The sequence below is a fragment of the Rhipicephalus sanguineus genome, chromosome 2 (genome assembly GCF_013339695.2).
Source record: "Rhipicephalus sanguineus isolate Rsan-2018 chromosome 2, BIME_Rsan_1.4, whole genome shotgun sequence".
NCBI lineage: Eukaryota > Metazoa > Arthropoda > Arachnida > Ixodida > Ixodidae > Rhipicephalus > Rhipicephalus sanguineus.
This window is the reverse complement of record NC_051177.1, coordinates 57,562,770-57,579,845: the sequence shown is the minus strand read 5'-3', so window position 1 is coordinate 57,579,845 and position 17,076 is coordinate 57,562,770. Positions and strand designations below refer to the sequence as shown.

General features: G+C 45.0%; 2 protein-coding genes across 3 annotated transcripts in view; one reads left to right on the top strand and one right to left on the bottom strand.

Annotated features, from left to right (window-relative positions):
* The first annotated feature begins 3,875 nt into the window (after positions 1 to 3,875).
* Positions 3,876 to 7,630, top strand: LOC119383014 (putative nuclease HARBI1). The gene is made up of 4 exons (XM_037650976.2): positions 3,876 to 4,146; positions 4,255 to 4,397; positions 4,846 to 5,014; positions 5,572 to 7,630. The coding sequence occupies exons 1-4, from the start codon at positions 3,931 to 3,933 to the stop codon at positions 6,229 to 6,231; spliced, it is 1,188 nt and encodes a 395-aa protein (XP_037506904.1). The 5' UTR covers positions 3,876 to 3,930; the 3' UTR covers positions 6,232 to 7,630.
* Positions 7,631 to 12,028: 4,398 nt separating this feature from the next.
* The window catches only part of LOC119383013 (neurobeachin), a 292,413-nt gene continuing 287,365 nt past the window's right edge, over positions 12,029 to 17,076 (bottom strand). For both annotated transcript variants that reach the window (XM_037650973.2, XM_037650975.2), the window contains 2 exons: positions 15,883 to 16,034; positions 12,029 to 15,252 (listed from right to left, as the gene is read on the bottom strand). In XM_037650973.2, the coding sequence (XP_037506901.1) occupies positions 15,162 to 15,252; positions 15,883 to 16,034 (243 nt within the window). In that variant the 3' untranslated portion in view covers positions 12,029 to 15,161. The remainder of the gene's footprint in view (positions 15,253 to 15,882; positions 16,035 to 17,076) is intronic.

The window sequence follows — 17,076 nt, the reverse complement described above, 5'->3', positions numbered from 1 at the left end:
GTAGTCTTTTCAGTACGCCATCACTGTCACGGCATACATTGTACATTGTGGGTATTGGGCTTGCTGCATCCCGTCCAATTGAAGACGTAGGCTTCACAGAACAACGGACAACAATTGAACGCTCACTCGTCAGCCCGACAACCGAAGATGGGCAAGGCAGGGCTGGCCGAAAGCGAGAAGCAGGCGAGCAACAACTCCAGGCAGCATGTGGTTTGGTGGAAGCCAGACGATGATCCTCTCCCTGGGTTGCGCGAAGGCGGCCGCATTTCAAGGGCACAAGATGGGACACGCGCATCACTATATAATGCGCATGATACGGTGCTAAAGCCAGCCTGCAGTGGCGTGGCTCCTGTAACAAGTATATCGCGCATTTTGTGATGAAATGTTCAGCAGAAAAAGAGCGCTCGTCCTATGTTCATGTGTCCCATCTAGTCCTTTTGCTCACGCTGCATAATTTCTTTGTTAAGGACCGACTATAGGTAACTCCGAGATTCTTCTACCTTCAAATGACTTTTTTTCAAAATGCGATGAAACTTTCAAAAATCCAGAAACTCTGGACTGCCAAAGGCATTTGACTTACGCTTTCGGTCAAAAATTCACACAAATTCTGTTCCTTCAGAATGCGACGCAACTTTCAAAAAATGCAGAAATGCAGGGAGGCCTTGATCCGCAAGGTGGCAACACTATCGCCGCGCCATTTTGAAGGTCTGTTCGTACGCGCCAAGGTGGTTTAAATAAATTTTAACCCCCTTGGTACGTGCCGTCCGTGCTGTCCGTGCGTGGCGTGCAGGTGGTGTTCCGGACGTTTTTAGTCATCCAAGTCGCCGTACGGATCTCAGACACAGCGCGTGCAGCGAGTTTTTTGCGCGTGCGGCGAGAGCGCGGACCTTCAAAATGGCGACCCCGATGCTAGCGCTCCTCGCGAATGACGTCGAGTGCATACCACCTTTTACCGGTCACAAATGACACCAGATTTTATTTGTGAAACTGTGATTTTACGGAGGAATTAAGATGCAAGCACAGCGTTTAATTTGCACGTATGCGCTATAATAATGTGCAGAAGAAAAGTGTTAATTTTAAGGGCTCGTTTTTCTTTGTTATACACAATATTAATATTAAAAGCCCAAAACACCGGTGGTTTGAATCACACTGCCAGTAATGCTGAGTATACGATGATGTCATCATGGGTGTATCGAGGCTCGCACTGACATGCCCGCCATTTGGGGTTGTAATCAATGGTTGCAATAATGTACAGACCGACCCTTAAACGCTTAGAGAGGCCGGTGAGGCCTACAAAGCATGGTCGAGTTTTTTTTTTTTTTTTTAAGATACCCCTCAAATCAATTTTAGGAAAACTGAACAAAGCATTGAAAAGTAGAGAAACTAAATAAGCCCAAGCCCCATTTCGTCAAAATCTGACGAACATTTGAAAAATCGAAAAGTACAAGATTTGCAAAGGTTGTAACCTTAATATTTAGGCCCAAAGTGTTCCCAGATTGATTTCATCTTTACGACGAAACTTTGAAAAATCGAAAAATAAAAGACTTCCACAGGCTATAGGCTTCTTAGGCCGAAAATGGCCAGAAATCGATTTGATCAAAATCTGACAAACACTGAAAAGTCGAAAAAAAGACAAAACACCAAGAGTTCCCAAGACTAACCTTAGTGTCCTAAAACGGAGGGAAAATCGATTTCATCCAAATTCGATGAAGAAAACTACAAGATTTACGAAGGCTTTAGGCTCACCAATTAGGGCCGAAAATAGACACAAAATCAATTTCATACAAATTCGATGAAACTTTCAAAAACCGAAAAACACAAGATAGTACACCCCCCATTCGCAAAAAAAAAACTGCGCAGTGCGCAGCACGAACAAACAACGACTGCGATTAGGAGAGACATAAAAACGGCACGAGCGCTACATTACGCTGAATGCACTTTTTCTTTGAGACAAATGAGCCGAAATCTGCCAAGAGATCAGCATCCTTCTTAATTTGTGATAGTCATGTCGTTCTGACTTTACTTGTACAGAGGTTAATCAAATATGCTTAATATTGTGCCGTCTGAGGCAGGGGCGTAGCCAAGGGGGAGGGGGGGGTTCAACCCCCCCCCCCCCCCCGAAATTTTTCAGTTTTGCTTGCGTATATATACACGTACACATACGAAGGCATGCACGAACATACATAAAGCTTGGTTGAACCCCCCCCCCCCCCCCCTCGAAAAAAATTTCTGGCTACGTCCCTGGTCTGAGGTTGATATATGCGACCGATTTGAAAACGTGGCGTATATGCAAAACAGCAGCGTGCGAGTGAACACAAACTGGACGTTAGGAACAAACAAGTAGGGATATATTGAACAGCGTGAAAGCACGGCAGTGCTCTTTTCCATACCACGACATTTTTTTTTGTCAACGAACGCATGATAAGCTCTAACGCGTAATCATTTAGGCATATTTCCTACCATAAAGAAGCAGTCGTCACAGTCGTGCGCACGAGGGGGGCAGCCCCCCCCCCCCCTCTCCATGATCACGAAGGAAGGGGCACGAAGTCTGCCCGATACCTTTACTCAGCTATGGCCACGCAGGCATAGGCGTGCGCACGGGGGGGGGGGGGGTGCCCCCACCCCTAATAATCTAAGAGGGGGGGCGCAGAATCTGCCCCATACATTGACCCCTAAGAGGTGGGGGGGGGGCGGCAAAATCTATCTCGTACATTGACATCTATAGGGGGGTAGGGCTCTGCGATTACCCCCCCCCCTCCCCCCGATGGGGAACCCTGCGCACGCCTATATATGCACGCAGGTTTTGAACGATAACGGCGGCCGAGGGCCCCTAATGTTGCATTCCAAGAACTGTTTACCTCTCATCTTTACTATCTGCCGGATGGGCTACGCGCGGGAGTATACTGGCTGACGTCACAGCCTCGGCAGTGCATTTTTGGCCTATTTAGCGCAGCCCAGAGAGGACTATGGCGGTGCCCAGGGAGCCGTCTGTGAAAAAAGGTCTATATAGGGAACAAAGGCGGGCCATTGTGAGACAAGCGCGTCATCGCTCCATGGTTTTCGTTCTTTTTTTTTTCATCCGTTGTGAAGCATGCTGTACTGATCTCGTCCAACGAGGGGGTGGGGTTATATATATGAAACTTTGCCCCCCCCTCCCATAATGTGGAACCCTGCACACACATATGTCTGTATGTGTGCGCACAGGGAGTGAACTCTCAGTCGACTCACTCGAGACTCAGCTTGGGCAGTGAATCTGAGTGAGTCCGGCTGAGGAAAATTTTAGTGAGTCTGAGTTCGAGTGAGGAAAATATTGGTGTCTTGGGCGTCCAGAAGGGGGTGCAAGGGGAGGGGCTGTCCCCCCCCCCCCCCCCCCCCCCCCGGAATTTCGGATAATATGTTTCTATGCCGTAGCAATTAAGCTCCACAGCTTGATAAACACACCCAGGTCTCGCATATCTGCGTGAAACGGCCGGCCTTCAGGATCGCCATGTGCTGGCAACACCATTTTGCCGACCTTTATGTACAGTGCTCTACTTTATCTGTGTGCGTGTATATTGTATATATACACACGCAAATGTGAAAATTTGCGTGTAAACATTCTTGCGATGGGGGAGGGGAGGTCGATTCCTTTTGTGTGTGTTCGTGCGCATAATCGTGTATAATCGTGTGTGGAGTGTAAAAAAATAAATGCTGAGACCTTGGGCCTCGACGAAATTCAAAGAACCAAAAAAAAAAAAAAACTGTTCCCTTTGAGTTTAAACATGCTATCGACTCTGTCCTTCCTTCCATTTAGAGCTTTCATGTTGTGCCGCCTAACGGCATCGTGGCGCTGCAGTAGCCCCTGCAGCCGATTTCGATTTCAAGTTTGACTGGAACCTTCCACGCTTCCACTGATTGGAAACGGGCCATGTGTACTTGTTTACATTTTTCATGATCGTTGGCAGCATGGACCAACGTCGTGCATCGTTAAGCTCCGTCGTGGCGACGCTCGTCACGAGCATTCTAGATAGTAGTAGCAGTAGTAGCAGTAGCGACAGTGAGGAGGAACTTATACTGCACCAACTTCTGAGTGTCGCCGACGCCACTCGCGTACCGAGGGTAGCCAAATGCGTCGAGAAGGCCTTGTTCAAATACTCGGACGAAGAGGCATGTTCACTTATAAATTGACTCGTACTTGACGTTTGCGACAAGGTGCAATGTTGTTTCAGCACATTATAGCCAACCTCTACCTATTTCCCATTTGCCATGTTGCAGTTCTTCCAGGATTTCCGTATACGTCGCAACGTCGTTCTGCTGCTCATTGAACGCTACGCGAAATCAAGTTTCTACATTCGGCGTTCTGATCATGGTGGATGTCCGCAGAAAAGCCCCGAAGAACACATTCTTTGCTTTCTTTGGTAAGTATTCTGGGTACGCTGCGTTTAGTGTATCAATCGCTGCGTCGCGGTCATTTTAAAGCTTGTATACGTAATTAGGCACATAGATATTGATTATAATACTGCGCTGCAGTTACTGTACAGTTACTATACAGTTACTATAGCAATTTGCTATAGATATTGACTTGTGGTTGGAAACACGCTTACTTTTGCTACCCATAAAAGAGCAGGGCGCAGCGTCATAATAAAGCACGTAATGCGAAAACAGATCAATGCAACTCCCCATCGTCTTTGCACCTCTCTCTCTCTCTCTGTGTGTGTTTGTGCATCCATGTGTTTTTGTGTTTGCGCGCGCGACCCTGCTTTGCAAAGGAAGCTTACGTTAGTGTTTTCATTTAATGATGAGGGTGGCGTATCGCGCACAGTGTCACCATGCAATTTGCAATGGGAAATGCCTCTCTTGTTGCAGGTATGCTACGAACAAGGTGTGCATCAAAGATGTTGCCACTCGCTTTTGCTTAAGCGAAAGCACAGTTCATGGCATTACAGAGAGGTTGCTAGATTACCTGTGCAGCCTCCTTCCCAAAGAAATATGCTTCCCTGAAGATCTGGACTCACTCGTGGAAGCTTTTGAACAGGTGTGTGAACACCGGGCTGTTTGCATGCTTTGTGCATGGTTTCCATTTTATTATGCTGCTTTTGAAAGTATTGTTCACTTTCAATGTTGGAAAAGTTTTCGCATTATGCCAATTTTATTACAGCGAAAAGTAAACATGATTATTTATTTATTCACAACACCTTGCAGGCCCATCGAAGGGCATTACGGTTACTACAGCACAGAAAGATAGATGTAATCATTACATAAAAAGATTTAAATCCTGGTGAAAACGTGGTATTGAGCTGCTACCTGCAGTTTCTTGTTTTGTTACAGCCTGTGCATAGTACCTAATCATTCATGAAAACTGTAACTTTCCCAAGATTTTGGTTCAAGCTCGTATAATTATTTGTATGGAAAACAAGTATGTTCTAGCAACTTTTGAAAAGCAGGAGCTATTTCTGGCACTAAGGATCTTTAACATTCTTGCGATAGTTTTATTATATTCAGTGGCGTGTCAAAATAGAGTGCCTCCTTTGAAGACCTTCTGCTGTTGCAAACCAGTAGCGCAGCCAGCGATAATCGAGTTGCTTCGTGCAGGTTGCAGACTTTCCAGGAGTTGTTGGCTGCATTGGCGGGACACGCGTCAACACACGCAGTCCATCCCACTCCCAAAGAACACCTTCCACCCATGGGCAGGGCTCTGCATCTGTCACTCTGCAAGCCGTGTGCGACAGCAGGTGCCGTTTTATGGACATCTTTGTCGGACCACCTGGAGATTTCGAACTGGACAGTGTCTTCCTTGCATCGTCTTTAGCCGAAGAGCTGCCATACTGGTGCCTGGACAAGTACCACCTTTTGGGGAATGGGGGCTACCCACTGCGTGAATACCTGCTCACTCCTTACGACAGTGACGTCACCGACTGCGCTGAGCCCTCTGAAATAACATTCAACGAGCGACACGAGAAGATCAGAACCAAGATAGACGATGCCTTCAGGCTTCTGAGGCAACGATTCAGGCAGCTGCACTTCTTGGAGTTTGTGACAGCAAACAAGATGCGCAGGTTTATCATGGCTTGCTGTGTCCTCCATAATATATGTGTGCAAGCTGGGGATGTTGAACTGGATTTTGAGTGCCTCGACACCAATAGTGGTGTTCTAAGCACATGTGGCGAGTTGGAAACGGAGGCAGAGGAAGAAGACGAGAGGGAGCTTGGCAGTTTGAAGAGGGACAATCTTGCTCGAAGTTTTCTGCCATAGTTTCTCTTTCATTCTGTCAATTTCCCAATTGTACAGTGGATAACAACCTTCAGAGCTCTAATGGATTCTTATAGTTTTGTGATAACAACATGCAGAGAGTCATCGTCAGAAAATTATGAAATGTAAGCTGGTATTTTGAGCGAAAATTCTTTTAAAGAACTTTGTGACGCTGTGCATCCTCTGATATTTTATTGTCATTCATACACACATTCTCCAGTTGTAACACTTTCTTACGTTTGTTAATACTCTTGACTTTTTCATGTGCATCGGTGCTACCTGCAGTTGAAAAAAAAAAAAAGAAGTCCAGATGTTCCTTGTTCCCTTATTCCGGTATATTTAAGTCCATTATATAACAGAGTTTCAGAGCTTAACACAGAGTTCCAGTTCTGCCGGTAAAACTGGTCGGACTTCTTCAGTATGCAAAAATTACTAGCAGTCTCTTTTTGGAAATCGTAAAGCGGCAATGGGCTGTTTGCAAGAACAACTCCCATTTGACCTGACTGCCCATCTCTACTGATTAAAAAGTACATTTATTTAATTTGAGTTATTAACGTCTTAGTCATTGCGAGATGTCTGCTGTTACAGGGAGAGTAATTATGAAGACAGCGAGAGGATATCACATCTCCCTGATAGACTTATCTTCTTGGTCGAAAATGGACCTATTAAAAGATTTCATTATGATGGGATGTAACTTAAAAATCGAGTAATACAAGATTTAAAAATTTGGCAGATCCCACGCCTTGTGGGAATCTGTTTCATGCGAAGCAGTCAGCAAGTACTTCTATGCTGTATTTTATGGCTTTGAGCCAAGCGTTACGAGGTGGATCGACGTTCTTTTGCAAGTGTAGTGGTTGTGTGCACACCGTTGGCTTACCAGGCATGTCAACAACACTGGCATTTAAATGGTAACTTATGGTGTGACGTAACATCAGCACTCACGTTAGAGCACGTACGTCAGTATTATCAAAACGAAGTGCACTTTAAGGTGTAATGATGTGACTATCATACGTAATTTTTGCTAATGTATTCCTCCAGGGTCAAGCAACGCTTCAATATAGCTTGCTGAATCATAGGAACACCAATGTAATGTTTATTAGACTGCTATAAAAGTGGAGCCAACACTAGAATCACAGACGTCAATATGATATGACACCTGTATCGTAGGAGTACATATGTAGTGTTTATTGCTTTCTTGTAAAATTAGATAGCCAGCACCACAACCACAATTGATGTTGCAGTGACATTTCACCTGCATAGGCTGTTTTTCCAAAGCAGTTTCTAGACCTGGCTTGGCTCTGTGGTAGTATAGCTTACTGCCACGCAGAATGCTTGGGTTCGATTCTTGCTGGGATCCTAACTTTTATTCTTTACATTCATTGTGTCAGTGCTGCCGATGTCTGTTTTTAAATGCGAAGCATTTCTTAGCGAACCTCAGGCACTTTGGGCGTTTCTATCTACGTATCTATCTATCTATCTATCTATCTATCTAGCCGCCTACGTCTGGGCACTCTCCTGGTCGTCTCCATAACTTACAATGTACCAAAATTGGCATAGCAGAGGATCAGTGTATGGTGAACACGATTCACTGGCCATGACATGAATAACGCAAAATACCTGCCGCGTACGTCATGAAACCCTTTCTCTCAGTCACGTGTGGCACATACCCGCATACCAGTGTTTATGTTATGCGGGTATGTGCCACAGGTGATACAAAGTCTCAACCAACACAGTAAATCCGAACACACACATTGACACGCTAGGAAAGTGATAATAATAATAATTGCAGATGCTTTAAATTTCACCTTCTGGTGTTCTTTAACGTGCACCGAGATCGTACAGTACACGGGCATCTAGCATTTTGCATCCGTCGAAATGCGACCCCCGCGGTCGGGATCGAACCCGCGACCTTCGGGTCAGCAGCCGAGCACCGTAGCCGCTACACCACCGTGGCGGACACAAGGAAAGTGAGAAAGCTGAAAACAGAACACCCCTAGAAGACTCTAAACTATCATGCACTCGTTCACGTGTTCCGCAACGTGGACCACGTCGATTACGCAAAAACTGGGGTCAATGCTTCATACAATAAATATGCCGAACCAGGCCGCTCATCATTATCGGTGAATTCAAGATTGATTTATCAAGACCCAACAACTACTGGTCTTTATACGGCGTGAAAGACGGGTTGAATGTCGACAGGGCATCAAAAGACCTCGCTGCCACCTGCAGGACAAGAGGCGTCATAGATCATTTCACCGTAAGAGGCATCCAGGGTTTCCACCAGCTGTGATATACCTCGCACTTCACTGCACTTAGACATCTCGTAGCCGCGATCACGAACGGATTCGATTTACAAGTCCGGTCGAGCTGCTGGTGCTCACTGATCACGGTGATGATGACCTTGTTCAAGAACTGTCAAGAACCCCTTCTACACATACGGGTTCGTGAAACGTGCGTGCGATCTCGTCATAACAGATAACTATAAGCATAACAACTGTAACCCAACTGCAAAGTTAGTTCTGTGACTGTAACGTACGTGCAGTGCGCCTGCGTGTGCCACTTGGCTGTGTGTATATCTAGGAGAACTTTTCTGAATGAAGCTAAGTTGCGAGTAACGCCTGTCCTGTGCATTTGTGTTTCGTCTCTGTGCTGTTCGAATTCGCGCTATCCAGTATTGAAGAATATAAGCACTGCATATCCGCTTACGGCGTCTGGTGATGGTAACACCCATGTTGCTGTTGGTATCGCTACGCAACTGTAAACAACTGGTTGCATATTGCATATGCGACTCATAAGCCTATGAGTGTGCGTTACCACTTCCACATTTCTCTAGCGTCATTCCTCAACCTTTCGTTCAATGTGAAAAATTACGCCGCAGTCATCATCCCGCGCATGCTTCGCATAACATCGACTCCCACGCTACGTGGGATCTGCCGAATTTTCTTAACGCTCTCGCATTGAAATTGCCAATGTCTGTTCTCGCCTTTCCTGGGTCTATAGAGACTGTCAATCACCTGTGGCGCATACCCGTACACTGCGGCCCATGGTTAACGGGTACGTGCCACGTGTGTGGAGGAAAGGGTTTGACAAAGTACGCGGCAGGATTTTCATGTTATTCATTTCATGACCTGACAGTCATATTCGTCACATCCTCTTACCCTCCCATGCCAATTCTGGTCTACGTCAAGTTAAGGAGGTGATCACGAGAGCAACCAGATGTAGGCGGCTAGATAGATAGGTAGGTGTGTGGGTGGGCTGAAAGTGCCTAAGGTTCGCTAAGAAATGCTCATTTAATAATAATTGTTGGGTTTTAATGTCCCAAAACCGTGATATGATTATGGGGGACGTTGTAGTGGAGGGCTCTGGAAATCTTGACCACCTGGGGTTCTTTAACCCTTTCACTGCCGGGTTTTTTTGGCACTACTGCACACTCCATGCTGGGTCTTTTTTCTTCACATGTGGAAATTTTCTGTTAGCAATGCAGTAGGAGGCTGTTAAGGACATGTAAACATTTTTATAGGGGATTATCTCATCAAAATAAAAGCACTCATTACAAGCAATGAATCAATTAACGAAGCAATACATTTTTAATAAATAATGACCTATTAATTGAGTCGCTGAGACACTTCCATTTATTTCGAGTCCCAATTAAGAGCTCCTGCATTTCTTCTGCCAAATAGTGCACGCACGTGGCTGCATTGATAGACGCTGGCAAAGAGATGCGAGCCAACGCAGAAGTACAAGCATGCGCTGCCTCTGTTGTCGAAAATTTCAGTACTGTACCTGGCGACAGCTTTCTGTGGCAGCATAGCCAAAGCCATGTGGGCGGAGCTCCTGCACATGTGTTACTACGCCAAGTAGCCCATTTGCAGGCGATTGTTTACAGGCACAGGCAAACGTGAAATCGACAGCAGATAGCTTGAAAACTAGGAATAGCAAAAAACGAAAATCCTTCACGGGATAAGCTTTTTTACTTGCAATGCATTAAGTCTTGAGCATAATCCCTATTTGTTTTCTTTTTATGTTTGCTTTTATGCTATGTAGTCTACAATGTAAAGTTACCGTTCCTAAACTACATATGCAGCAGCATAGCTTTTTAAAGAGTGTGTGCATCGGTTCCGTAGCCTTGGCGGTGCTGCCACAGAAAGTTGTTGGCCGGTATAGTTATATTTGTTTATATGTTCTCTCCATAAACGGCAGGACACACCCCCATTATTTATTTTTTTAAGAGTTGTCTCGCAAGTGGCAGGAAGTGATTTAGAGAGCCAAAACTCTGGATTGGCAGGGCTTGTGTGTGTGTCGTCGCCCGAGTTATCTCAGGAATGGCAGTGAAAAGGTTTAGCGTGCACGTAAATCTAAGAACACAGGCCTCAAGCATTTTCAACTCCATCGAAAATGTGGCCGCCGCGGCCAGGATTCGATCCCACGACCTTCGAGTCTGTAGTCGAGCACCATAACCACTAGACCACCATGGCGGGTAAATGCAAGATTTCCAAAGGCTATGAACTGGCTTTATTTTTTGTCGAAAACGAACCCGCATGCGAGTTTATTGAAATGGGTGGGAAGAAAATTTAAAAAATCGATAAGTTTTCTGAAGGCTACAAGACTCGCCTTTTGTGTCAAAAATGGTCCCACAAATGATTTGTGGGACCATTTGTGGGCAAAAAAAGGGAGAAAAAAAGAAACAGGAAGCAAGAAATGGAGAGAAAGAGAGAATGAAAGGGAAGAAATAGAAAATAAGATAGAAAGAGCAAGAAATAGATAGACAAAGAAAGAAATAGAAACAGACACCCAATCAAATCCGATCGCTACCTAGCCAATCCTCGTTATTAACAATGTGATCACGTGAGCACTTCGTGCATCGGAGTGTGACCCCCGTATTCAGGAACGCTCCTTGACTTGAACTTGACTTGCCACCGCCTTGGGCAGCGCGTTTGAAACGCGTTTGTGCTGCTTTAGCACCGCCTAAAGGCAGTGCGTTTGAAACACTTTGAAGGTGGTGGCAAGTCAAGTTCAAGTCAAGGAGCGTTTATGAATACGGGGGTGAATGTACGTGTGCCTAGTCAAGCCAGGACCAGCAAAGTGCCAACCAGCTCTGTTGCGATCCAGCCTTGCACGACTCGGAGCAATCCGCGCAAATTTTTTGTTCCCCTAACTTTTGCAATAATGAACCAAACTGAATATTATTGTTGGTGAACCGGTGAACTACTCCCTAGATGGCATCAGAATCCTCCAGCGGCACCTTACAACTTCCAGTGTGCAACCGAATTTGTAACCAACAGAGGCACCAATTTTCACAAAGTGGATGGGTCTTCAGGAGCAATTTTCTTGCATCCTGCAGTAAATTACAGCACCGCCAATAGCAGATAATTTGTGTGGTATGATGCATCCAAGCGGACAATTGTTAACAGTAAATTCCCGACTTGCTGAAAGTACAAATGCAAAAATTGTTAGCTGTGACATTTAGTTTTGCTCATGGGAAAACATAGTTTACGTTCTGGATGATAAAATTGTTTTTTTCCCTTCCTTGTTGGCTTTTGTAGTACAATTTTAGCATAATTATGACAATGTCGGTATGAGAAGTGCAGCAATGTTTTTGTCATATCTGGTGCTGCAGTCCTTATCCTGTTGACAAAGGAGTTTCCGTGACTTGCCAACATGCCAAGAACGTTTCTGCCGCATCCGGGCATGTGTGCCGATGTGTTGGGCATAAATGTTACCACACAACTTTCAACAGCTTGCGGAGGTGTTGAGCTAGGAAGAAAGACGTGCGTTCCATTCAGATACAGACAGTTCGATGTCGGATCCATAATTTTTATTTTCTACCGATGTTTACAGGTTGGCATAACCGTAAGCTCAATGGAATGTTATTAGTGTCTTTTCCTAAATAAAAAGCATGGTCTACAATAAGTGTAGCTGCAAAAAAAAGGAATGCAAAACAATGAGCAAATAGCAAAACCCTAGATGCTTTTCAACCACCACTAAATTCCACTTCGGAAAAGAAAAAAAGGACACCACCAGGCAACCAGCACAACCTTTCAATGTGTACACACACGCATATGTGTAATGTATATAATTATATATATATATATATATCAGAAAAGAATAAAATAAAATACTGCACACAAAAATCACATGCATTCCAATGTCAGAATCCATTCAGACACCACAAGAATAACAGGAAAACTCGAAAGGCGTAGGGGGCACTTGAACCAATAACATACGAGGCAGGTCAGGGAAATAGAAAAGATAACAGTAACTTGCACGTCTGAGCTGCGGCCAGCATGTATCCTAAAGAACCTTTCACATTGCAGTACATATCAGTGCAGTTCTCTTAAGTACACGGGCACCACATTCATCTCGCGACAGGCAAGCATTCAGTCTGGTCACATCGGTGATCTTCCATCTTGCAATTAAGGCTGACTAGAATTGACACGGTCGCAGAGTGTGTGTGCGAATTTCACTCCTTCAATGGCAGGATTTGCAACTGCACCAAAAAATCAAACAAACAAAAAAAAAGCTTTTATGCCAACCTGGAAGAAGCCACCTGCTCATGGCATGTGCTCAAAGTGCACACCCTGGAAACACTTAGTAAGAATTTTCGGTGTAGAACAGTGTGCCTTCCAGGATATTTTACGAACTGGCTTGACTGTCACTGCTTAACAACATACTACCTGTCGCAGAAATGTCCAAGCCAAAGCGTTCCCTAGGTCAGATTGTAAAGTAATGACATGCAGCGCTGGAGCCTCAGGCATTGGCTTGATCTAACTTTGCATTTCACTGTGTGATCTGTTTTAGTTTGGTGATGACAAATATGTAGTTTATCAGCAGATTCAAATGGAGTTCACATTTTCTGCTCGTCGTTGCAAAATTAACTTCCTGCACGGCAGGTTGTCTACACACCATGACAGGGGTGCTGCCAGTGTGCATCATACAACCTTTGGCAGTTGTGTGCATCTACTTTCGCTCAAAGGCCCCCCCCCCCCCCCAAAAAAAGCACTTTTTTTCCAGTGGTACTTACAAATTCATTAAATACAAGGGTGAGCCGAACACTTAATCAAGAGAGCTCCACCAAAATGACCGGTGAACTTTTCCACAACTGTACAGCACTGGCTTGGCCTCCTAGGAAAGGGATCAGTGCTGGCAAGGATAATGCCGTTGCACTACTTTACAGCCGTTCAAACTATTCACGCTTTGACTTGAAAACACCCGTGGCAGATAGCAGTTGGCTACAACTGCAGAATATGTTTGGTGAAGACACTGCGTAGATAACAGCTTTCCGCTGGGACTTTGTAGGTGTCCAGAAATGCGCAAACACTAAGAGCGACCGAACTAAACGATCCCAACCTTGAGGTCAGGGCAGTCAGAGACGGCTCTTTGAACCTGGTCGGTTGGACATGGACAAAAATGGCAGGAGCAGTATTTCTTATCAGCATTCATGTTCACATGTTCTGGGATGGATTAATCAAGGTTATAAAAAATGACGCAGCCTACACAAATGGAAAAGCAGGACGTATCATGCCACTAATGCAGCTGCTGCTCGTGTGCTTATGTTTACATATATATAGTAGTATATATATATATATGTCTGTGTGTGTGTGTCTCTTGTCTATATATATATATATTTGTATGTATATATATTTATGTATATATGTATAGTTTGTATACTTGCGAGCTGTTCTGACACCTGTAAATCTTGGGACATCAAAACGAGATGTCAGAAATGCTGCCTGTTCAATGCTTTACACATCCTTTCCAGATGTGTAAAGCACTGAACTCAAAGACAAAAAAAGGACACTGAAAACTTGAGATTTTCAATTTCAGGCTAAAAGAATCAGGGCCGAGAATGACGTGACAAGAAAAAAAAATTTGTAATATCAACTGTAGTAGCTGCTCGAGTCAGGCTTGGTTTATCAACAAACAGTGACGCAGAGGGGTACAGTAACAACAAAGAGAGACCCCCCCCCAATGTTCAAATTTTGCACTTTAGAGAATCGAAAAATGCCTGCTCTTTGCACATAAGGGCATGATGGACCATTCATACATTGACAGCTTATGAGTGAAAACTACAGATAAATTTTGCAAAACCTTGTGGTTTTAGCCACTTGAAGACAATGCTTCGGCAAATGAAGGCAAACATATGTAAACTGCTCTCAACTTCACTAGCACACAAATGCGCTGCAACAATTTACAACAGTGACTTTGCCCCAGGGTTAACAGAAATGGCACATACTACAACAGCTATATGTCAACTGGATGGATTGCTGATCAAAAGTGCATTTTTTTTTAAACCACGAAGCATGATAGCCTTTCACGGCCACGATCCTGTGTGCATGTTTGACACTTCTTTTTTTTTTTTTTTTGCATTGCCTTCACGAAGAAGCACAAAATATCCAAAGGAGGCTGTGACGACATCCACCATTTGACTCCTGCAATGTGGTGTACCCAATAAGCTTTGTTGAAGCTGCTTCTTCGCCAATGCTCATAAATATGAGTGTAGTACACTGTTTGAGCATGAGAAAAATGCTCAAACAGTGTACCAAGTTATAGTGAGGGCAATAAACATTTTGCCACATTAGCGTTTGCCACTGCTAAAGCGCCCACACAAGTAATAACTGAACCACGTCATGCGATGCACATGTGCAGAGAGCTGCTGTATTTTTGCACTGGGGACAACCTGTTGCCGTGATGGCAGCATGTTTTTTCCTACGTATGCGTTTGTCTCATATGGCTCGTTCCGCATGCTCTTAGTCACTTTGCAGGAGCCAGGGAAGCCAGTGGTATGGAAGTCTGCAAGGAACTGGGGTGCAATGAAGGGGGGTGGAGGGTCGTTTCGGCGATAGTTGTCTGTTTGAGCAAATGTCATTATAACCTGGAATGACAACAGATCCTCCCTGTCTGATGCAGAGAATGTTCATGCTAAAAATGGCTGTCTAGTAGCGCTGCTGAAATTCGTGGTGCCATCTGTTGAAGTCAATGTAGAACACAGAGATGGAACCATTGGTCAGCCCTGCCAGCAGGAACCTGCGAGGACAGTGAAGCAGGGAATTAGGAGCTCCAGAACATCTTGGTGTAGTCGGTATTGAGGCGGCAGAGGCACAAATGGAGAGAGCGCAGCAAATGCTGGAGAGCATATAGGAATATGTCAGCTGTAGCATAGAACATACGAGAACTAAGCACAGATATAAAAACAGTGTTTGAAAAGACTAAAGTGTGGCAAATGAACTTGCACCTGATACAGTGAAGCATCTGTGATGCTGAGTATTTTCTTGTAATAGGTTTTCAAAGTGTGAGACGTCACCCTATAAAGCACCCCCGTATTTCATGTACAAGTTGCCCGGATTTGCAAGCAGCTATGAAAGCTTTTTTTATTGTTTTTTTCGTTTGCTGCTTTAGTTTATCTAAAATGCCTTTGGACCAGGAGTGCAATGATAGGCAGTCCTTTGGTGCACGCCTCATGTTTGTTAACCGAATTGGAGGGTGGGCAATCATTGTGAAACTGGGAAGCTGAATTGATGATTAACTGAAGCTGCAAACACAGACACGGAAACAATAAGAACCTGAGACACTGGGCGAACAACGTTTTCCAAAGACGAGTGGCACTGAGGCAAAAGTGGATTCTTTTTAGCAGCAAACTTCGTAAAAACCACTTACTTCTGATCGTGAGACAAGGCTAGGGAGCGGACGCCGCCCTCGCAGGCAGGGAAGGCATACAGCAGTGCCAGGTTGAACGATCGCCATACTTCGACCACGCCGCTCTCCGAGCCAGTCACCATGTACTCACCATCGCGACTCAATGTCAGGCACTGCAAGTAGTCAGACAATGGCGGGAGTTAAACCAACTCCCCAAACGAATAGCTGCATCATGTGGACCTATGGCTCTGAGAAAACCCCATGTCATGTTACAAGATCGACCAAATCAACCTAACAGACAATTAGGCTAGGGAAAACATAGGGGACTTTAATGTGGTCTTTAACAGTAGCATAGTAACTATGACGTAAATTGAAGTGAATTAAAGGGCCCCTCACCAGGTTTGACAATTTTGACCTGACGAGTGCAATGCATACACTGGGCGTTCACGATCACGTTTGCCAAAATTTGCAACGCTACATGCCGCAGAAATTGGTAAAATTTCAAGCTGAACGCTGCTTGCCCTTCTTCTCGTGGCCGCGCGCCCAGAGAATGAGGGGATGATGTAGATGAGAGAATGGCCCTACGTAGATGGTAGTGCTGTGACGCCGGTCCTCTACGTAGACAACTGTGCTCTGACGTCGCCAAAACTAGCACGTGACACTGCGATAAATATTTCACACGACGTGTAGTTTGTGTAATTTGTTGCTTGAATAGATGAATAAAACTTGAGAGTAATAATAAAACACACAAACGGAATGTGTGCATTGTCTTTTTAAAATTTTACTGTGAATCGCAGCGAGATTCGACACTAATCTACCTCTGTTTCGGACGCGTTCGTATTCTCGCGCTTTGCTCATCGTGCAGGCGCCACCCCTTACAACGAAACTAATTTTCCACCGCGTTCCAGCACTCATTAGGCTCATTTATCCTGCGGCGTCTAACTAGATGTTCATGCGGCACACCGCTAGTCTCGCGTCCGTACAAATGTCGCAGCTTTCGTGCTCAGTAATAGGTTGAAAGCCAAGTGGTCGGCGAGGGCGCATTCGGCATAACTTGCAGAGACGAAGCGCAAAGAACGCTGCCACAGCACTGCTCACGTCTCGGGGGCTTGGGCTGGTTCAGGCACGTCATGCGCTCGTGACATTGTGTGCGCATGACGTGTTCATGCGTATTCGTTATGTGATCCTCCCGCTCGCGTGCCAAAGAGGGCAGGG